Raw genomic sequence first — 23,568 nt, forward strand, 5'->3', positions numbered from 1 at the left:
TTGGTGTCAGTGGGAGGAATAGTGCCCTGTCATTGGTGTCAGTGGGAGGAATAGTGCCCCGTCATTGGTGTCAGTGGGAGGAATAGTGCCCCATCATTGGTGTCAGTGGGAGGGATAGTGCCCCATGATTGGTGTCAGTGGGAGGAATAGTGCCCCATGATTGGTGTCAGTGGGAGGAATAGTGCCCCATGATTGGTGTCAGTGGGAGGGATAGTGCCCCATGATTGGTGTCGGTGGGAGGAATAGTGCCCCCCCAGGTTGAAAAAGTGGAAATGTGTCATGTTCCTTTTTATATTGTCTCATTGCAGATCGTCGCTCACCTGTCCGCACTGCCACAAGCAGAGTGACACGTTCGACCCTTTCCTCTGCATCTCCCTGCCCATCCCCCTGCGACAGACCAGGTAAGATGTGCGATATTCCAGAGGAAGGATTTAAAGCAGAACTCCGGGATGAGTAAATATTTTCTAAGGGCCGGTTCACACCACATGCAGTCCAGTGTATTTTTTTTTTTCTGCATTAAAAGCGCATGGATAGTAGGTTATATGGTCTCCAATAGCATATTCTAGTGGATGTGCAGAACAATCCTAATAGCAAAAAAGGTGCTGCAATGGGGGCGACAGCCACGCCTCTCTTCATACCTTTTACTAGATTAAAGCTAATTAAACTTTCAGTATAAATAATCTAATTCTAGTCCAGATGTATCAAAGCAAAAGTGGGTAAAAGTTTTATAGGACATTTTCTTTAGAAAGCTGCCCCTGTCAGCAGTGCAAAAGCAGTGGCGGGGGGGTCGGACTTCTGTAGAGAGACTCCACTGCTGCCAAGGGTCAGAGTATTCCAGTTTCAAAAAGAAAGTAGAACATGCTGCATTTTTCCTGCACTGGAATGCGGTAAAACACATCAAAAATGCTCTGGACCCCAGTACAGTGGAAAAAAAAACAGGAAAAAAGCATCAAAACGCTCCAGACGGCGCCAAAAACGCATTCAAAATGCACATGCAGAAACGCATCCGGAATGGATCTTAAGTGCGCTTTTGTAGTGTGAACCTGCCCTAAATCCATTCATCATGTGTCTCCTTCAGGCTCGGTTCATACTGATGTGATGCGGGGAACCACAGCGATTCCTGTGCGAGGTTCCCGCATCGCATCTAAATCGCAGGCAGTTCACACTGCTCTCTGCCAACCGTTGCGGTTGTCAGTGAAAAGTTAATGACACCCCCAAATCAGATTGCAGTGCGAACTGTAAAATCGGATGGAATTGGGTCTGAACATCCGATCCAATTCCAGTGTGGACAAAAAAAAGGTTCCTCCATTTTGGTGAAAATGCGATTTTTGCCATACAAACTGTATTTGCATCGCAAAGACATCTAATGTGATGTGCACAGCAACGCAGTGCGAATCGCATGCAATGTCTGCAATCGCATAAGTGTGAACCCAGCCTGAATCTCTGTGTGCTTTGTGTATTTCTCCCAGATCTGTGCAGTAATCCAGTGTGAGACTTCCTGTAATAAAGACCGCCCACTGCTGATCTCTCTCCTTGTGCAGGGGGACTGGTCTTGTCTCCGCCCCCCTCCTGTAGTTTTCTGCAGGCAGCCGGTAGTGGGTGGAGTTTTCTAGGCCCCGCCCACATTAGTGCTTTTTCTCCTTGTGCAGGGTGACTGGTCTTGTCCCCGCCCCCTCCTGTCGTTTTCTGCAGGCAGCCTGTAGTGGGTGGAGTTTTCTGGGCCCCTCCCACAGCTCTGATCTCTCTCCTTGTGCAGGGTGACTGGTCTTGTCTCCGCCCCCCTCCTGTAGTTTTCTGCAGGCAGCCGGTAGTGGGTGAAGTCTGCTGGGTCCCTCCTACAGCTCAGCTCTCTCTTGGTGCAGGGGGACTGGTCTTGTTTCCCCCCTTCTGTAGTTTTACATAGTGGGTGGAGCCTGCTGGGCCCCTCCCATAGCTCTGCTCTCTCTTTTTGTGCAGGGGGACTGGTTTTGTCTCCACCCCCTCCTGTAGTTTTCGGTAGTGGGTGGAGCCTTCTGGGCCCCTTGTGCAGGGTAACTGATCTTGTCTCCGCCCCCTCCTGTAATCTTCCATAGTGGGTGGAGCCTGCTGGGCCCCTCCCACAGCTCTGCTCTCTCTCCTTGTGCAGGGTGATTGTTCTCGTCTCCGCCCCACCTGTAGTTTTCAGTGGTGGGAGGAGCCTGCTGTGCCCCTCCCACAGCCCTGCTCTTTCTCTTACTTCATGACTCCATCTACAGGTTGACAGTCTTGTCTCTGCCCCCATTCTGTCGTTTTCTGAAGTGGGTGGAGCCTGCTGAGCCACTCCCACACCTCTGCTCTATGCACAGGCTATGTACAGCTCGGTGATGATGTCACAGCTACTTTTACAAGGTAATACCTGGGTTTGCAATGACATTTTGGCACAAACAAGGCAGATTTATATTGTTTGTAGCTACTGAGGAATATTATAAAATGAAAGCTTTGTGTCCGGAGTTCCTCTTTTAATAAGATGTTTGGTTGCCTCCCAGAATCCTTTACTTTCTTCTTTTCTATACAGCTCAGATTAAAGGGCTCCTCCGCTCAGACTGGAGATTTTTTTGTTGAGTAAAAACAGAAAGGAGCTTCAAAGGCATTCTAGAGATAAAGAAGAGCTGAAGTCGTAAAAAAAAAAAGGCGTTTTATCTTTGCTCTCCTGACATTGAGCAGAAAAGTTTTATTACTCACCAGGCCTTGAACTAACATTACAGTACTGCCGCAAAACGTGACCCATTCACGTGAATGGGGTCATACTGCAACCCAATTACTACCATATGTAATGCAGAGGGTTGGCATTTACAGGGTACAAACGGGTGATAAGGCAACACCTCTCCTCACTGCCTGTCAAACACCTCTGAAAAGTGATCTACCACAGGTCGCTTTTCAATAGGGCAGCAGGTCTGTTGCACATCTTAACAATTAAAATGTCAGCCTAGGGAGCATCTTATTCCTTTAGGCGAGGTTCACACGATTATTTAATATCTTGTATCCGCTGGGACCTGTTGGTTTATCTATTGCACATCGTAAACACTGGATGGCACAACAGAGCTAGCCAAAAACATGGCCACTGCCGGGGCTGCTAAGAAACTGTTAACCAATGAAGCTTTGCACACACAGTGGTGACATTGCACTCTGCTCCAAATGACCAGCAGGTCCCCTTTGTCCCCACTAATAGTAAAAAGGTGTTGCAATGGGGTTGACAGCCATGCCTTTCTTTCATATCTTTACTAGTCTAATTAAACTTTCCATTAAAATAAGTTTGTTAATATCTTTTTTTATTGGTTTTATATCACATGAGTAAAGAGATAGAAAATAGAGGATAGACACAAATCTCGGTCCCATGAGGTAGGTTACAATAACGTACATACAGAAAGAAGGTGACTTCTGCAAGTTAACACAAGTTATCCTCTCTACCAGCTAGGATACATTGGCATGTGAGTAATGCTGCCTATAGTACATATCTCTTGTTCAAGTCTCTCATATCGTTAGCACCCTTCTTTCCCGCAGACCATAAAAGGTCGGCGATCCGTGGGCCTTACCGAAGAGGAAAGGAGAAAAAGGAGTGAAGAGGGGGAAAGAGAAGAGATGGGGAGAAAGGGCAAGAGAGAAAGGAGAAGGGGGGGGGGGGTAGGAACGGGTTAGGAAAGAAAAGTGGGGAGAGCTGGGTCAAGGGAGGGAGAGTGGGGGGGCCAGGGGTGGGGCCACGGAGGGAGTGGGGAATGGGAAACGGTTATGGACATGGCCCCCAAAGCAGTTAGGTTCGCGGTGCTAGAGCTGATCCGATCCTAGCATTCACTAGTTTGACCCATGCCAAGGAGGGTTTTGCCCTCCTCAGAGTATTTAAAAAGATTCCAATGGGTCCAGGTTTTCTGATACATCTTGTGTCGGTTATTCGCAGTCATTATCAGATCTTCCATTCTATTCATTTCCTCCACTTTTTTCAACCAGAGTGTTATAGTAGGGGGGTTTTGCTGTTTCCAGAGTAAGGGATTACACGACTTGGCTGCATTCACCAAATGACGTAGGATGGCTTTTTTGTACCCATTCAAATAAGTTAACTCAATTCCAGCTGCGTCAAAGCAAAAGGACAAGGTTTTAGAGGCCTTATTTTTTTTTTTATTTTTTTTTTTTAGGAAGCAACAACAACTTAATAGAAAAGCCTGACAGCAGTGTGGAAGCAGTGGGGCCTCTCTGCAGAGGTCTGAAACCCCCCCCCCCCCCCCTCGGCCACTGTTTTTTGCGCCGCTTGGCTGGGGCAGCTTTCTAAAGAAAATGACCTATAAGACTTTGCACAATTTTGCTTTGATACATCTGGAATATAATTAGATTATTTACTCTGAAAGTTTAAGTAGGTTTTAATCTAGGAGAGGCATGGCTGTCACCCCCATTGCAGCACCTTTTTTGCTATTAGGGTTGTTATGCACATCCACTAGAATATGCCACTGGAAACCATATAACCTACTATCCATGCATTTTTGAAGCAGAAAAAAAAGACACTGGACGGTATGTGGTGTGAACTGGCCCTTAGACAACATTTACTCATCCCGCTAATTTAAACCAAGTTTCTTCTCTTAGATTGCAAGCTCTAATGAGCAGGACCCTCTGATTCCTCTTGTACTATATTGTAACTGTACTGTCTGCCCTCGTGTTGTAAAGTGCTTCACAAACTGTTGGCGATATATAAATCCTACAAATACAGGCTCACAAGGTAAACCCTATGTGCAAATAGCACTTGCAATATATCAGATATATAAACATATGATCAGTGCAATTAACCAAAAACTGTTAAACTATGTATAGGAACCCCAGAATGGATTCCTATATTAATTAACTTGATATATAATTTGATATATAAATCCTGTATAATTAGGCTTCAATCTAGTAGAGGTATCAGAAAGGAGAGGCATGGCTGTCACCCCCATTGTAGCACCCTTTTTCCATTGGGGTTGTTCTGCCCATTCTCTAGAGGGGCCTGCTGGTCATTTTGAGCTCAGTGCAATGCCACTGTGTATATGCATCTGTGGCAAAGCTGCTTGGGTCCTTCGCTTAGATAATTATCTTATTTAACTGAAAGTTTATTAGGCTTCAATCTGGTAAAGGTAGGGCAAAGAAGAGGCATTGCTATCACCCCCCCCCCCCCCCCCATTGTAGCACCCTTTTACTGTTAGGGTTGTTCTGCTCATTTAAAGTCAAAAGGGCCTGTTAGTCATTCAGAGCTGAGTGCAATGGCACCATGGATGTGTGGCAAAGCTTAAAACTGAGGGCCCAATTTGGCTCCAAAAGGATACACAACGGACCCTTTTTAAGTGAGAAATTGCAAAGGTTTAATATGTAGAAACGGCAAATATTAGTTTCATGAAAAACATTGCATGGTCCAAATCACACATCATTAGGCAGAAGTGTAAACCCTGAGCTGGAAACTTCCACCGACAAGCGTGCGTGCCCAGAATCGAGCGGGTGGGCGGCCTTAATTATTACAACAAAAAAAGAAAAGAAAATTATACGGGAGGGAGAGAGAGAGAAGGAAAAGATCTGATAATTATAGCTGGTGAGTGCTGATAATATCCTTAATGTTTATCTGACTCCCACTGCCAGTCCCGCCAAGCGGCACGGAGCCGGGAAGGGGTTAATCCTGGAGACCGCATAAGAAAAGCCTATGTGCTTCGCCTCGGTGTTATGTTTCTCACAGTCATTACGGCTCTGTAATTACTGTTTATGAAATATGCATTACTGTTTATTATGCGGCGTGTACTACACATCGCTTCGCGGAAACCGCGCTCCAAGATGCGCTCTCACACAGGTACTTCTTTGTTACTTGGCTGGTTATGAGAATTCATGTGCAATTAATGTGGACCCCTCAGTAATAAAATGCTCACATGTCGCAATATACAACAATAGGATACATTTAAAAAAAATCCAGCTCTTCTTCTTCTTTTTTTTTTTTATTTTTTTTTTTATTTTTTTATTTTTAATTTATATAAATAAATATAAAATGGCCATCCTTGAGCTCCCGTCAGTGACTTTGCCTAGGCTGAGGTGCTATCGCTCTGCTGCGCGCAGGAGGAAGCATTTCTTCTCCCTCAGCGATCAGACTGCAACGTCGTAACTTTTGTGGCAAAGATGAGAGGCAGCAGCAGGGGCTGACCTGCGTCAGTTGTTTTGTGAATAGACATGTGCACTGCCGAAAAACTTGTTTTTGTTTTCATTTTTTTTTTTTTCTTCATTTTTCAGGTCATTTTGTTATGATCGAAATTTTGAAAAGTCAGAAATTCGAGAATCCAAAAATTCTAAAATCCGAAAATAGGAAAGAGAACATTTTAAATATCTCACTAACTAACTAGCTAATAATGACAAACTAGCTAACTATTAAATTATGGGTATTGGAATTTCCTTTCAAATTCGGCTGTTAGTCAATGTAACGAATACGAATTTATCCGATGTTATGAATGTCGCATCTAAACAAATGAATTATTATTAATAGTAATAATAATAAAAAAAAACAAATATATATATATATATATATATATATAATATAAATTATTATTATTATTTTTTTTTATTCAGGATTTATATAGGTCCAACAGTTTATGCAGCGCTTTACAACATTATTCATTACGTTCCATTTGTTTTCAATGCAGCATTCGTTATTTCGGATAATGCTTGACGTTGGATAAATTCATATTCGTTACGTTCACCAACAGCCAAATTTGACAGGAAATTCCAATACCGATAATTTAATAGTTAGTAATGGTTAAGATTTTTTTAGTTGGTTATTTTAGAATTTTCGGATTTTAGCTCTTTTGAATTTTCGCTCTTTTGAATTTTTTCGCTCTTTTGAATTTTTTCGCTCTTTTGAATTTTTTCGCTCTTTTGAATTTTTTCGCTCTTTTGAATTTTTTCGCTCTTTTGAATTTTTTCGCTCTTTTGAATTTTTTCGCTCTTTTGAATTTTCGCTCTTTTGAATTTTTTCGTTCTTTTGCATTTTAGAATTTTCAAATATCTGAATTTCAGAATTTACAAATTTTTGAATATTTAAATTTCCATTTAGGATATTTCCGAATGAGGGTATTTGTCGAAATTCGGAAGGGTTGGGGTTGTCTGTTTGTGAACACCGTTGAGAACTTGCATAGGAAGCATTTCCAACTGCCTACCTTTTTTTTTTTTTTTTTTTCTTTTATCCTTTTTTCCAATCTCGGTTTTGCTGATTCCCTTCAGCCTCTTACAGTCGCTTCCTTTCTCCATGCACTCCCTCCAGTGTCAGCTGCACATCATTGCTGTGGAACGGTGTCAATGGTGGACTTTGCATGAGCAATGCGTGTCAGCGCAGCTGGTTGTATTCGCCGTCACGGTTGACAACGCAATTAAAAGCAAGGGACAGAGTGATGTCTCCCTATACCATAAAATTCCTCAACATCGACGGGGGTCACAAAATGTTTTAGCTTGAATGAAAATTGCAGAATTGAAGGTACATGGCAAGGCGATGGACTGCAGCAGGGGCTGATCTGTGTCAGACATTTGTGAACACAGCCAGGGACTGTACAGGCAGCAGGGTTTCCATGACTTTCTCGTCTCGGAGTCAAAATCTCACTCCAGGAAGTAGATGGTGAGTCTGGATGATGCCTGAACAAGCATGGCACCGTCCTTCTGAAGAAAAATAAATAAAAATAGCAGACGAGGGCATTGTCAGGGGACGTAGGGCAATCTCGAAATACCTTGAGGGGTTACACTGAAGCATTACTGAGCATGCTCTGATCAGCACGGTTTAACATTTCCCATGCTTTGCTATGTTCGCAGGGCCCTGAACGTCATTTTAGTATTCCAGTCTCAGCAGCAGCGCTTCCTGCGCATTGGCTTGGCCGTTCCTTTATTTGGTACTGTGGCAGCACTGCGGCAGATGGTGGCCGATCAGGGCAAGATACCCGCCGACCAGGTAAGTTTTCTCCTTGGACAACCACATAGAGTGTGATTTCTTCTTCTTCCTTCTTCCTTCTTCCTTCTTCCTTCTTCCTTCTTCCTTCTTCCTTCTTCCTTCTTCCTTCTTCCTTCTTTCTTCTTTCTTCTTTCTTCTTTCTTCTTTCTTCTTCACGTTTTCATGGGCTCCCATTACCCTATTGGTCCAGCCCACTTATGCACCTCCCCCCTCCTACCAACAAAGCAGCCACTCCCACTAAAAGCCTGATTTTTAGGGGCTGAAGTAAAGAATATTTTTTAGAGAGCTTCACAAATTCTTTGTCAATGTCGTATATAAAATTTTAGAATTTTGAGATCTAAACGAATTTTGTACAGTTGATTTATTCAGCTATTTGTTCTTTTTCAGGTCATCCTGGCCGAGGTTTACTCCAGCGGATTCCAAAGATCCTTCTCCGATGATGAAGACATGAACAGCGTAGCAGAAGGTGACCCAGTCTACGCCTTCCAAGTTCCCCTTGCCTTACCCAAGGCTCCTGGTTCTTGTAGGACCTCAGGTGGGTTTTCAATGCAGAAAGCTCTAGCTTCTGAAGATGGCACCAACATGGCAGCTTTGCCGGGCTCATGAACATGGGAATTTAGGCGTTTTTCATGGTAAATCCATAATGAGAAAAAATGCTAGGGCTGCCATTGATGCGCTTGTGAAAATACTAGTTCCCCTTCCATTACCCAAGGCTCCTGGTTCTTGTAGGACCTTGGGTGGGTTTCCAATGCAGAAATCCTTAGCTTTTGAAGATGGCACCAACAGGGCAGCTTGGCCAGGCTTATGAACATGGAGATTCAAGAGTTTTTCATGGTAACCTGTAAGGAAAAGAATACTTGGGCTGTCATTGTTGAACTCCTGAAAATATTAGTTCACCTTCAGTTACCCTCTTATATGACCTTAGGTAGTAGTAGGTTTCCAGTGCCGAAATGTCTAGCTTCTGAAGATGGTAGCTTGGCCTGGTGAACATGGAGATTCAAGACTTTTTCATGGTGCCTGTAATCAAAAAAATATTGGGGCTCTCATTGATGAACTCCTGAAAATGCTAGTTCCTCTTCTGTTACCCAAGGCTCCAGGTTCTTGTAGGACCTCAGGTGGGTTTTCAATGCAGAAAGCTCTAGCTTCTGAAGATGGCACCAACATGGCAGATTGACCGGGTTCATGAACATGAAGATTCAAGACTTTTTCATTGTAACCTGTAATGAAAAAAATATTGGGGCTCTCATTGATGAACTCCTGAAAATGCTAGTTCCTCTTCTCTTACCCAAGGCTCCAGGTTCTTGAAGAACCTCAGGTGGGTTTCCAATACTGAAATGTCTAGCCTCTGAAGATGGTATCAACATGGTAGCTTGGCTGGGCTCATGAACGTGGAGATTCAAGAGTTTTTCATGTTACCTGTAATGAGAAATATATTAGGGCTGTCATTAATGAACTCCTGAAAATACTAGTTCCCCTTCCGTTACCCGAGGCTCCTGGTTTTTGTAGGTGGGTTTCAAATTCTGAAATGTCTAACTTCTGAAGATGGCAACCTGGCCGGGCTCATGAATATGGATATTTATGATAACCTGTAATGAGAAAAATATTAGTGTGGTCATTGGTGAACACCTGAAAATACTAGTTCCTGTTCTGGATCTAGTAGGACCTCGGGTGGGTTTCCAATGTAAAAATGTCTAGCCTCTGAAGGTGGTTGGCCAAGCTCATGAACATAGAGATTCAAAACCATTTCATGTTACCTGTAATGAAAAAAATACTAACGAGGGCAATAAAAACTTAACGGAGGGCCTTACCCTTCCCCACATTTGTCCAAAAGTAAAAAAAAAAAAGTTTTGCCTTTTTACGTGCATTTTCACGCGTGCTTTTCTTTCCATTTGCAGGCTACCCCCACAGCCTTCCCTCTTCTCCCCGCAGCTTTGACGCAAATGCAACGAGGTTACCCGGAGGAGGATCCGTCTCCTCAGAGTTCCTGGCCTCCAGCTCGAAGCTTCTCCTGCTCCTGTGCAACCTGGATGGCACGGGTAAACCAGCCTCTAGGTAACTCGCTTCAATAAAAGCAACATTTCTTCAGACTAAACATTGTCCTCCATGATCTTTACAACTGGGACTCTTCACTGAGCATGTCTTTAACTTTTACAGGTTTGGCCCTCCGCTGGTCCTGAGGGAAGACAGGACAGTAAGTTGGGATCAGCTGCAGCAAAACATCCTGGCGAAGACCCATTACTTGATGAGGAGTGATGCACACTTGCCTGTAAGTACAATTTCGAATGGTTAATAGAATCATTTTGCTCAATTTTTAGACCAGGGATTCACTAAGAATGGACAAGAATGACTGTCCTTAAGGTACAGTGTCAAAGGGTCAATGGAAGCCTTAAGGCCGTCATTCTTGGTGCAGAAGATCCATCACTCTTGGACATTCTGCATTCTCCAAGCTTGCTAAGGAAAGCCCTGATCACCCTGAAGGTACCATGTAAAATGGTTAATGGAGACTTTTTAAGGTCCTCATCCATGAACCTTCTGCTCTTGCGTCAGATTAGTGACTCGCTAGGAAAGGACAAGGAGGACAGTCCTGAAGGTAAAATGTCCACTGGTTAATGAAAACTTTTTAAGATCATCTTCCTTGAACATTCTGCATACTTCACGTCAGTGACTAACAAAGCAGGGGCAAGGGGGACCATCCAGAAAGTACAATGTCAAATGGTAGTGGAAGCTTTAAGACCGCCATCCTTAAACCTCCTTGGATGGTTACTTAAAGAGGGATTCCACCAAAAAAAAATATTAAAAGCCAGTAGCTATAAATACTGCAGCTGCTGACTTTTAATAAATGGACACTCACCTGTCCCGGGTTCCAGCGATGCCGAGGCCGATCGATCGCTCGGCCCTCGGCTGCTGCGGCCACCATTCTAGGTGAGGGAATAAGGAAGTGAAGCGAATCTGCTTCACTTCCCGGTTGCCTACTGCGCATGCGCGAGCCGCGCCGCGCAATAGGAAATCTCTGCGCTGTCACTGGGACCCGTGTGTGTCCCAGCAGACAGCGCGGCAGGACAGGAAATGGCGTAGACTCCCACGGGAGTCTATGCCCGGAAGTGGGTGAAAATACCTGTCTTTGACAGGTATCTCCACCCCCCTCCCCCCTGAAAGGTGTCAATTGTGACACCGGAGGGGGGGAGGGATCCGATCAGCGGAGGTTCCACTTTAGGGTGGAATCCCGCTTTGAGACTAGAGACTCACTAGGAAAGGGCAAGGAGGACAATCCTGAAGGTATCTATTGATTGATGGAATTTTTATCAGGGTTTACTTCCTCTTTCATTCCCTGCAAAGGCAAAGCATAATGGATTACTATGCATCGCATCGTAGCCCATTATGTGTCACTTACCTGACACAGGAGCCAGCGAAGTCACCGCTGTCCCCTGTAGTCCGCCGCATCCATCTTGCTGGTGGCGTCTCGCAGCTCCGCCGCTGTCATTCGGCGAAGCCGCGATGATGTCACTCCCACGCATGCGCACGGGAGCCGACACGCGCAGCAGCTCCAATCTTGGAAATGCCGCGCTCAGTGCGCCTGCGCGACGCATGCGCCGTAGACAGCGGTGCCCGTTTTCGGGCAAATATCTCCTAAACCATATAGGTTTAGGAGATATTGCTTGGACCTACAGGTAATCCTTTAATCTAGGCTTATCTGTAGGTCAAAGTGGTTTGTAAGGGTTTACAACCACTTTTAAGGTCCTCATTCTTGAACCTTCCACATCCCGAGTCCGTGACTCGCTGAGAAAGGACGAGGAAGGATTACCATCTTAAATGTATAATGTTGAATCTTTTTTAAGGCCATCATCCTTGGAGCTTTTGCTTGGACTAGATCAGTGAATCACTAAGGAAGGACGAGGATGAGCATCCTGTAGGTATAATGTCAAATGGTTAATGGAAGCCTGAAGGCCATAATCCTTGGATCTTAATGCTTGCTCCAGATCACTGAGCTACTAAGACAGGTCAAGGCTGACCATCATGAATGAAATACTTGTATAGCGCACAATGCGAACGGAATCACCTCTAGGCGCTGGAGATACAATGTCAAAAAGTTCATGGAAGTTTTGAGGTCATCATCTTTTGGATCTTCTGCATGACTTGCTAAGGCTGCATTCACACTTGAGTGTTGCATCCGTGAGCGTTTTTGTACAGCGTTTTTTGAGTGTTGACATTTTTTATTCACCAATAAAGAAACATATCATCTGTTTCATCATCTGTTGCTATGTTTTTCAGCATTTTCTTCCACTTTGTATTTATTTTTTCCTCCTTCAGCATTTTGGAGCTTTGAGCTTCAAGCTACAAAATTCCGAGGTGTAAATGGGGCCTCAGAGCAAGGTTGGACCTTCAAAAACAAGTCCATTGCAGTTTCCATAACCTGACCTTTTATTGTAATCCTCTGCGGGTGATTTGCGGTCCACCTCTTGACCGCTCCCAGATGATTTGTTGGCTGCGCCATGACTCCTCCCACTGAGCTGCATTTATTTTTATTTATTTTTTAACCATAAAAGGCATCAGGGTGGCTGTCCTGATGATGACAACAGTGGACCATGCCGGGTTAATGCAGGGCCATCTTTAACGTGGGGCAAAAGGGGCAGCTGCCCCGGACCCAGTGATGTGTGCAGAAAGGGCCACTTGTAATCTTCATTTGAAGCCTGTCTTATTGGGAGTGCAATGGGAAGACGGGGTGTTGTCCCCCCTATTACAGGAAGTGCCCGAACAAGGACCTCCATGGCAGGATCACCAGGAATTATTTTAATAGAAGCTGCAGATTTCAGATTAAAAAAAAAAAAAAGTTAAAAATGAATTTCTGAGATGACATTTTGTTAAAGCTTCTATGAGATTTTAGTGGTTTGCTTTTGCTTTAAATGTACAAAATGTCTGCGGATCAGCGTGTAAAACTTGGTCCAAAAATAAAATTCCCGGTCGCCGTGACCACCTGCGTCGGCCGCTATAGACGTTTTGAATCCATTTTGCTGTGTTAGGCACTTGAAAGGCCGAGCCGCTCTCCTTTTATATTCTGAGCATGTTCCATGTGGTGGGAGAGCCGGGGTCAGCTTCACCGCGGGGATCTCAGTGCCGCAGCTGGAGGAGAGGACTCTCTGCGTAGGTTGAAGAGAGGCGGTGGAGGGGCACTGCCGATGAAAGGACAAAAAGAAAATCGTCTTATCGCTGATTTGGTGTCATTTCACAGGAATTTATTTTTACTCTTCATTTTCTCTCCGCAGAGTGGCGGCGTCCTCTTTCACATTCGTGTGGGGGCTCCGGACAGCAACTGCTACTTATCTGCCAAGGACGCTCGCCCGCTTCAGCACGCCGCCATCGACAGGTCTGTATATGTGATGCCGTTAACCCTTAAAAGGTGCACCTACCCGGGAACTCAGCACAGGGATGGTAGAAACCCCTCATAATGGGCACAGCGGGTGTACAGACCCAGGAACTCAGCACAGGGATGGTGGGAACCCCTCATAATTGGCACAGCGGGTGTACAGACCCAGGAACTCAGCACAGGGATGGTGGGAACCCCTCATAATGGGCACAGCGGGTGTACAGACCCGGGAACTCGGCACAGGGATGGTGGAAACCCCTCATAATGGGCACAGCGGGTGTACAGACCCGGGAACTCAGCACAGGGATGGTAGGAACCCCTCATAATGGGCCCAGCGGGTGTACAGACCCGGGAACTCAGCACAGGGATGGTGGGAACCCCTCATAATGGGCACAGCGGGTGTACAGACCCGGGAACTCGGCACAGGGATGGTGGGAACCCCTCATAATGGGCACAGCGGGTGTACAGACCCGGGAACTCAGCACAGGGATGGTGGGAAACCCTCATAGAGGGCACAGCGGGTGTACAGACCCGGGAACTCAGCACAGGGATGGTGGGAACCCCTCATAATGGGCACAGTGGGTGTACAGACCCGGGAACTCGGCACAGGGATGGTGGGAACCCCTCATAATGGGCACAGCGGGTGTACAGACCCGGGAACTCGGCACAGGGATGGTGGGAACCCCTCATAATGGGCACAGCGGGTGTACAGACCCGGGAACTCGGCACAGGGATGGTGGGAACCCCTCATAATGGGCACAGCGGGTGTACAGACCCGGGAACTCAGCACAGGGATGGTGGGAACCCCTCATAATGGGCACAGCGGGTGTACAGATGACTAGAAGCAGATGGGTGACTCCGCCTGCTTATGTCCACCTAAATGTATAGTGATAGTTTTAGGTGGAGTGCGCCTTTTTGCTGCAGTTATGCAAGTGGAATTTACAACAATGGTCGCCTTCCTTTGCAGGGCTCTGCAGCTCTGTGGAAGTGGGGGGCCGCCTCATGTCAAGCTGGCTGTGGAATGGGACTCCAAAACCAAAGAGAGGTACGTCCGACTTTTCATTTCTACAACTTCAGCCAAAACTTTTTTATTTTTCAGTTGTGGGTAAGTTGAGGGAAGGGTAGGGAGCTTTGTCAAATTTTTATTGCTGTGCATGGGTCTCTTTGGGAGATTCCCCCCCCCCCCCATCTTCTCTATGTGGATGGGATCACACGGAACTGGACATGTGGAGAAATCTCCCCACTTCCTGTTTAAGTTGTGTATATCAGGCAGAACAGGAAGTGAGGGGCGATCTCCCCACTATCTGTCTAATTGGTGCATATCAAGTAAAACAGGAAGCGAGGGGTAAATCTTCCCACATTTGGCACAAGGATGGAACGGGTAATGAGGGGAAATCTCCTCACTTCCTGTCTAATTTGCATATATCAGTCAGAACAGGAAATGAGGGGAGATCTCCCCACTTCTTAATTGGCACGTATGTTGCACAACAAGAAGTGAATGGCAAATCTCCCTACTTCCTGTCCAATTGGCATGTATCGGGCAGAACAAGAAGTAAGAAACATGGACAGGCCTGTAGACTCCTGGGAAGTATGACATCATTTCGGAGTTGTGCTTCAACATATATGTTTCTTGTAGACTTTTTGGGAACATCCAGGAGGAGGTGGTGAAGGATGACGAGTCGGTGAGGACACAGCAGTTGGACCACCAGCAGCAGAACTGCACGTTGGATGAGTGCTTCCAGCTCTATACTAAGGAGGAGCAGGTGAGTGCTGGCCGCCATGTTGTTATAAATGAAAGATTTCTCGTTGCTCTTTCTTTAGCTGCTCTTACAGTAAAAAATCCTTTTGTATTACACATCTTACCTGCTGTTTCAGCAAAGAACCCTCCTTGTAATGTACATTAAATGTTTTTTTTATAGTAACAATTTCCTTTCCATAGCTTTCACTTTCAGTACAAAAAAATATATATATATACTATTTTCTAACAGTCACTTATACAGTAAAAAACACTTTCCTATTAGAGCAAAAAAATAGTTTGACAACTCTTTTACAGTAAAGACCACCTTCTTATAAGAGAACACTACCACTGTTGGTATAAAAAATGCTTTCTATTCCTCAACCGTATAGTTCTTATAAATCTTTGTTATTATGTGGTTTATCTACTTTTCCACTAAAGATCCCCCTCTGTTCTACAACTACTTGATAGTAAAACCCTAATCTTTCCACCGCTCTTACAGGAAAGAATCCCTTCCTGTTAGGTCTTCTCTAATTTTTATTGGTTTCAACTTCTTTTTATTTTACCTTTCTGATGTAGTTGGCCCTTGACGATGCCTGGAGGTGCCCTCACTGCAAAGTATTACAGCAAGGAACGGTCAAGCTAAGCCTATGGACCATCCCGGACATCCTTATTATCCACCTTAAGAGGTTCCGGCAGGTGGGTGGGCGCAGGAATAAACTATCTACTTTGGTCAGGTTCCCTCTCTTGGGGATGGACATGGCGCCCCATGTGGTCAAGAGGGGCCAGGGATGCAAAGGTCCCTCAGGACAGTGGTCTTCGTGGAAGATGGACGGGGGTCCGACGGACGTCTTGTATGACCTGTACGCCGTGTGTAATCACCATGGGAGCTTGCAGGGCGGACACTACACAGGTGAGGAAATGTTCTGTGCGTTCTATATCTACATCATATAAATACCTCCAGGATCCCCTCCCCCTTCCACATAAATACTTCATTTCAGAGAAAGGAAAATGAGAGCTTCCTTTTTCTGGAAATTTTGGCAAAAGTCAGGAGAATTCAGCCAAACTTAATTCTGGTAGAATGCATTAGAGTAAACAAGGAAGGGTTATGGTTGGTTTTAAGGGTGCAGTGGGCTTTAAATGGCTCCTGAGGGTTACGGAACATCTGATCATTTATTCTGGATCTGTTCTTGTGCCAAAAATGCCCCCTCTGTAGCCTTATATAGTCTTTAAGTTACTTGGTGATATGCAATGGAGGAGGGGAGAAGGTCAAACTATGGAAGTGGGGTGACTATGATATGAAATAGGGGGGGATTACCATGCTATGGAGGAGGGCAGATGATCACTTGCACACAGGAGCAGTGGCGTAACTAGAACCTTCTGGGCCCCGATGCAGGAAACCATGAAGGGCCCCCCTGAACCCCAGCCAGGGCCCTTCCCTCCGAGTCCGGCGGTGGAACTCCAGGGCGTGGTCACAGGTATGACCTTTGTGAGCCCTGTAGTTCCACCACTGGTATCAGTAGTTTTTATTTATTTATTTTTTTTACATTTTTAGGTGCCCCTTTGGGGGACTGTCCCTAGGCAGGATTGGGTCCCTGTCCCCAGAAGAGATGAGGTCCCTTTCTCCAGGGCAGATGAAGTTACTGCCCCCAGGTGAGAAGGGGTCCCTGTCCCCGGGGGAGATGGGGGCCCCTGTCCCCACATGAGAAGGGGCCCCTGTCCCCAGGGGAGGTGGGGGTCCCTGTCCCCACGTGAGAAGGGGTCCCTGTCCCCAGGGGGATATGGAGGGGGTATGTAATAGTGTGTGCAGGCTGCTTATGCTGCTGCCGGCCATATGTAGAGGGGGCTGCATGGGCCCCCTGCATCACAGGGCCCAGTTGCGGTCCTGACTGCTGCACCCCCTATAGTTACGCCCCTGCACAGGAGAACAAAGACAAGTGTGTCTTGCCTACAGTCAAGCATGGTGGTGGGGGTGTCATGGTCCGGGGCTGCATGCGTGCTGGGGGGCTACAGATCATTGAGATGGAACCATGAATGCCAACATGTACTGTGACATACTGAAGCAGAGCATGATCCCCCTCTCTTTGGAGACTGGACCGCAGGGCAGTATTCCATAATGATGACCCCAAACACAAATCCATAGGTTGGACTTGATGGACTTTTGTCTTTTTTCAACCTCGCTCACTAAGTAACCTTCAAGACCACCACTGCCTTGCTAAAGAAGCTGAGGGTAAAGGTGATGGACTGGCCAAGCATGTCTCCAGACCTAAACCCTATTGAGCATCTGTGGGGCATCCTCAAATGGAAGGTGGAGGAGCGCAAGGTCTCCAACATCCACCAGCTCTGTGATGTCATCATGGAGGAGGGGAAGAGGACTCCAGTGGCAACCTGTGAAGCTCTGGTGACCTCCATTCCCAAGAGGGTGAAGGCAGTGCTGGAAAATAATGGCGGCCACACAAAATATTGACACTTTGGGCCCAATTTGGAGATTTTCACTTAGGGGTGTACTGACTTTTGTTGCCAGCGGTTTAGACATTAATGGCTGTGTGTTGAGTTATTTTGAGGGGACAGGAAATTTACACTGTTATACAAGCTGTACACTCACTACTTTACATTGTAGACAAGTGTCATTTCTTCAGTGTTGTCACATGAAAAGAGAGAAGAAAAGATTTACACAAATGTGAGGGGTGTACTTACTTCTGTGAGATACTGTATATTTCCTACCATGACCATGTTATGGAGGAGGAGCGATGACCATTTTGCGCAGGAGATACATTTCCTACCATGATATGGAGGAGGAGCAATGACCATTCTATGGTGGAAGGTGGGATGGCCTTAATATGGAGGAGGAGCAATGACCATTCTAAGGTGGCAGGTGGGATGGCCTTAATATGGAGGAGCAATGACCATTCTAAGGTGGCGGGTGGGATGGCCTTAATATGGAGGAGCAATGACCATTCTAAGGTGGCGGGTGGGATGGCCTTAATATGGAGGAGGAGCAATGACCATTCTAAGGTGGCGGGTGGGATGGCCTTAATTTGGAGGAGCAATGACCATTCTAAGGTAGCGGGTGGGATGGCCTTAATATGGAGGAGGAGCAATGACCATTCTAAGGTGGCGGGTGGGATGGCCTTAATATGGAGGAGGAGCAATGACCATTCTAAGGTGGCGGGTGGGATGGCCTTAATATGGAGGAGGGGGGTGGCTCTTCTATGAAGGAGAGTAGATGACCACGCACTAAAGAGCTATATTCCCTATGGCAGTTAATGCCCCCTCATTAGACTTATATAGACTTTATAATAGGGTTACCAAGAGTTACATGGTAATGATATGGTATGGAGGAGGGTAGATGACCACATACGGGAGCTAAATTTCCTATGGCAGTTAGTGCCTCCTCATTAGCCCTATATATTCTTTCTAATAGGGAGCTGCTGAAACTATAAAATATTTAGCGTCACTTGGTAATGATATGCTATCGAGAAGGCGAGAAAGGAGTGACCATGATATGGAGGAACGGGGGGCACAAGTGCCACCATGTGCCTACAGCAGTTATTATGCCCTCATGAGTCTTGTATAGCCTTTATAGTAGGACAACTAAGAGTTACTTGGTAATATGCTATAGAGGAAAGGGGCATGCCCATACTATGGAGGAGGGTAGATGATCACTTGGACACAGAAGCTACATTTCCTACCATGACTATAATATGTAGGAAGAGCGATGACCATGCTATGGTGAAAGGCAGGATGACCTTATTATGGAGGAGGGGGATGGCTCTGCTCTGAAGGAGAGTAGATGACCACACACTCGGGAACTATATTCCCTATGGCAGTTAAAACTCATTAGTCTTATGTGGCCTTTATAATAGTTTTACTAAGAGTTACTTGGTAATGGAATGCTATGGAGGAGGGGGTGGCCATACTATGGAGTAGGGGGTGGGGGGTGTGTGGGGTGACCAGGATATAGAGGAATGGGGATGCCCATAGTATGGAGAAGGGTAGATGACCATGCACAGGAGCTACATTTTCTATGACAGTTAGTGTCCTCTCATAAGCCCTATATAGCCTTTAAAATAGGGAGCTTCTGAAATTGTAAAATACTTAAAGTTACTTGGTTATGATATGCTATGGAGAAAGGGGGGGGGGCATCCTATGAAGGAAGTAGATGACCATGCAAACAGGATGCCCCCTCATTAGTCTTACACACACTTTGTGGTAGTGGGCAGGGGCGGACTGACCATTGGGCCACTCGGGCACTGCCCGAGGGCCCCGTGCCACTAGGGGGCCCCATCAGGGTTGCCAGCCTCAGTAAAACCAGGGACAGTATGTAAAAATCTGTGTTTTTCTTACATCTGTCTCTGAAATGTCCCTTCCCGACATCCTTTTGGTCTAAAAATCCTTAGATTATATCTACCCCACCTCTCCAGTACCTACCTGTCTGATTGCCTGGGGGCCCCGTAATCTCCTATTGCCCGGGGGCCCCATGAGTTGTCAGTCCGCCCCTGGTAGTGGGGTTACCAAGAGTTACTTGGTAATGATATTCTATGGAGAAAAGGATGCCCATACAATGGAGAAGGGTAGGTGACCAAGCAAAGGATTTAATTTCCTATGGCAGTCGCCAAGATCGAGGTACCATAAACATGAACACCAGACGTTGGGTTTCGTAATGGGAAAGGAACTTGAACTTCTCTTTCTTTTTCCCTTTCAAAAGACTTCCTTGACCCACAAATCCCACCTCATCTTACTTCACACTACAATAAAGTCAATTGTATATGCTTCACATGCTGACTAGAACCACCAACCATGTTCTTTGGAAGCCCACAGGACTTTGTGTTGTCAAGACTCGCACTTCAGATTCAGAAAAGGTCATCTGGTGCTATGAAGACCCATTATTGGGTAAATGTGGAAGGAGAATTTGGCTTTTTAGGGTGGCATCTGATCTGCCTTTTGGAGCCAACTCTGATCTCTAGCCTAGTGAGTCTTATTGTGCATATCAGATACAACAGCAGGACAAACAGTTATGGGAAATCCAAAAATTTTACAGCCGTCTCTGGAACAGTTAGTGAGGGACAAATGTTCTTTCCCCTCGCTTTGGAAAACTTTCCTCTCACTTCTAGATAGGTAAGTAAAGGGAAATCTCCCCAACATGGCAGGAGTTTTATCCATCTACTACTTTTCATTTCAGTTAGAAAGTAGTAGTAAAAAAACAAAAAACAAAAAGAAAACCCTAAATTCCACCAGTTAATTCACCCATGTCCCTTTTTGTGCCCTCAGCCTACTGCAGGAACTCAATGGATGCTCGATGGTACAGTTATGATGACAGTAACGTGGAATTGGTCCAGGAGGATGAGGTCTGCACCCGGGGGGCTTATCTGCTGTTTTACCAAAAGAGGAACGCCATCCCGGCCTGGTCTGCCAGCAGCTCCGTAAGAGGTACTATAACTCTTGGGATAATGGCAGTTAGGGTTGACTGTTGTCCTGAATAGAACTAACCCTAACAGGGAAGAAAGTCTTAGGAATGAGTGGGTGGAGATGCATATATGAGGTTTGGTGTGTGTTACTGGAAGGTGGCAACATCTGGAGGAGACTTTATTAACACAAAACTGCTTGTTGGTATTGTCTATGGCAGTAGTGTCCACCTGGTCTCCAAACCTGAATGTGGCCCTTTGCTTGCCTTTATCTGACCTTTTGGGGCACTATTCCTCCTTTAGACTCCAACACTGAGGAATAATTTCTACTACCCATGGGCAGGGCAAAAGGGGCAGCTGCCCTGGGCCCTGTCATTGTTGTGGGGCCCATAGCAGCTTCCTCATACTTGCCAACTATCCCAGTTTAAATTCCCTTGTCCCTTGATGATTTAGTCCTGTGCTGTGTCCCAATATGTCAGTGTGAAGTGCTGGTACTAATGCTGCCCATCTCTGCCCTATTGTTTACAGATGACTCACCTGCAGACCCTGTGTTTACATGTAAATAACCGGCATTCATATGTAAATAGCAGCAGCATTACTAAGTAAATAGCTGCGGCCACTGGCATTGATATGTAAATAAAGGCAGCATTCATATGTATATCATGCTCCCCTGCACTGAGGAGATGATGTGCTGTAACCTCTAGCAACTAATCAGTGAGCCGTAGTGTGTGCTGTAACCTCTAGCAACCAGTCAGTAAGCAGCAACAATAAGCTGTAACTGCTGGCAACCAAACGCAATTTCTGCCTGATCTGATACAGTAAATTGATTTTAAGTCTAGCTGCTATTTATTGTATGTCTCGGAGCAGGTGGAGCGTGAAACTGCATGGGGGGGCCCCAAGAATTTTTTTGCCCAGGGTCCAATCAATATTAAAGACAGCCCTGCCCATGGGGCTCTATTCCTCCCACTGACACCAAAGATAGGCATAGTTTATGTCCAATGATTACAGGATATTTTCTACTGCCACTGGCCACTGTTTGGCACCCCTAAAGTCTTAAAAACAGTTGACTGGCCCTTTGGTTAGACATTTTGGAGACCCCTAGACTATGGCTTCCAGTCTGCTTTTTTTTTTCCACCCTACTGTGGAATCATGTGCTTGCAGGTACCATCAAAACAGAGGCTTACCATGATGGAAAGTTGAAGGTTTTTCTTGGTTCTAATTTCACCAAGTTTTTAGGATCTTGCACTGTAATTACAGGTTCCACAAGTTCCTCCATGTCGGACCACTGGGTCCTTCGGCTGAATGGAAGCAAGAGAGAGAGTTTGGCGTCTCATGTTACTACCAACTGCTCACCACCTCCTCAAAGTCCAGACTCTGTGGTCTTCCTAGATGAGGAGGACTTGGACCAAGGTAAATATGTGGCTCCATGAGTACAAATCCACGCAGACAATTCAAAATCATGATTTTGTGGAGGGGAGAGTCAACTCCATACGGTTTTATAATGAAATGTCCAACAAGATCATATAGATGTGATGGCATTGGTCAGATATCTACAAACATTTGGCCATATAGAATATTTTAGGGTGGTCAACTATTTTTTTTTTTTTTTTTTTCTTGCAGGTTGTGGCACAAAGTCTTTTGTCCGTGGAGTCAAGGGTCGTAGTGCCAGCATGAAACTGTCATCTGCTTCCAAAATAAAGCTGAGCCTCAGTAAGGCGATGCCACTCCGGTGGTCATTCGGAGCAAAGGATAAGGCAAAGCCCAAGACTGGTGAACTAGTGGAATATTTAGAATCTGGCCGTCGGCCAAAGTACACAAATGAGTCTATTGTGCCATTGATGACCACCACAGACAAGCCAACCAGTGGACCTCAGCCAAAGGTAAACCATGTGAATACTCATGGTGCCAATGAAATCAACTCAGCCAGTGGTCAATCAAGACCAGCAAAGACAGATACTTCAGATGGAAAGCTTCGAGATAAAGTGAGCCGCCAAGATAGCAGTGCTGTGACTGAGAAAGGAGATGGGCCTTCACAATCCCAACACAGGACTATGGGTGTAGACGGTCCAGCCCCTTTTGACTCTGTTCAAAAAGGAAAAGGAAATTTAGGTAAAAAGGGAGATGGAAACCAAAGAATCCTTACTAAAGACAGCAGCAGGCCAAGAACCTCCGAAACTGGACCTCAGGAGGAGAAGTCAGCAAAGTCTAGGTCTACTGGTTTACCGAAGAAAGAATCCAGAAGGCCGAGCACGTCGGACAACATTAAAACTGACCTCCAAGCCAGGACAACCAGGACATCTCTACCTAATGGGGTTTTGGATGGGAGGACAAGTGGCACCATGCCACGTCGTCAGAAAGAGGACCATACCCCCAGCAAAGCTCAGATGGACATCAGGAGAGCCCATAGCTCAACCAATGTTCAGAATAAGGTGGAGTGGACTATGAAGAGGTCTACCTCTCTGTACAAGAACGGAAGTGCGACTCACCAAGCTGCCAGGCAGGCAGCAGCAGAAAAGTCATCCTCAGGTACACTTCAGAGAATGAGATATCAAACTTCCTCCCTAGGAAGGAAGAAAACGGTGCCTGAATCCAGCTTCTAACAGTGCTCTTAACTCCCTTTTGCCACCTTTATGACAATGACTATAATAGGAGAACCTGGCGTTCTTTGTTGCTTACGCTGGCGGTCCTCAGTGGGCATTTGGGATCTCATATTTATTGTATTAAAGAACAGAATATTGCAGGTTTGTTCCCCACCATGTCTCCACTGCTGTACTGGACCCCACCCAACAAATCCCTACATCTCACAGCCAAAAACGGAGCTACTGTTGTCACCAGCCTGAGTGAGCTCTTCCTACATAGTATAAAGTACGGGGGGTATGGCATATCATCCTTTGGTAAATTCTCCAAAGAAATAAACAGTACAAGGTACTTGATCAGACCTGTGACACCAGCAGCTATTTTCCTCCAAACGCTGGACCTGTGATGGCCTTTTCAGGGTGGGGACCGCAGAAAAGACCTGTTTGTGGGCCCTTTTTATCTGGGCAGAGTTGCTCTGATCATTATCAATGCGCAGGTTGTGTACAATTATCCATTCAGGTTATCTGCAATGAGGTTGATTTACTAA

At 45.8% G+C, this 23,568-nt stretch overlaps 1 protein-coding gene across 1 annotated transcript in view; it reads left to right on the forward strand.

Moving 5' to 3' along the window:
• Positions 1-23,382, forward strand: part of USP43 (ubiquitin specific peptidase 43) — a 77,318-nt gene extending 53,936 nt beyond the window's left edge. The window contains exons 4-15 of the mRNA XM_077458596.1: positions 309-401; positions 7,807-7,942; positions 8,330-8,477; positions 9,838-9,994; positions 10,097-10,208; positions 13,204-13,304; positions 14,272-14,349; positions 14,941-15,067; positions 15,619-15,952; positions 20,311-20,469; positions 21,702-21,854; positions 22,065-23,382. Of these exons, the coding sequence (XP_077314722.1) occupies positions 309-401; positions 7,807-7,942; positions 8,330-8,477; positions 9,838-9,994; positions 10,097-10,208; positions 13,204-13,304; positions 14,272-14,349; positions 14,941-15,067; positions 15,619-15,952; positions 20,311-20,469; positions 21,702-21,854; positions 22,065-23,044 (2,578 nt within the window). The 3' untranslated portion in view covers positions 23,045-23,382. The remainder of the gene's footprint in view (positions 1-308; positions 402-7,806; positions 7,943-8,329; positions 8,478-9,837; positions 9,995-10,096; positions 10,209-13,203; positions 13,305-14,271; positions 14,350-14,940; positions 15,068-15,618; positions 15,953-20,310; positions 20,470-21,701; positions 21,855-22,064) is intronic.
• The last annotated feature ends 186 nt before the right edge of the window (positions 23,383-23,568 follow it).

The sequence above is a fragment of the Lithobates pipiens genome, unplaced genomic scaffold (assembly GCF_037356315.1).
Source record: "Lithobates pipiens isolate NorthernLeopardFrog02 unplaced genomic scaffold, aLitPip1_a1.2 Scaffold_28, whole genome shotgun sequence".
Classification (NCBI taxonomy): domain Eukaryota; kingdom Metazoa; phylum Chordata; class Amphibia; order Anura; family Ranidae; genus Lithobates; species Lithobates pipiens.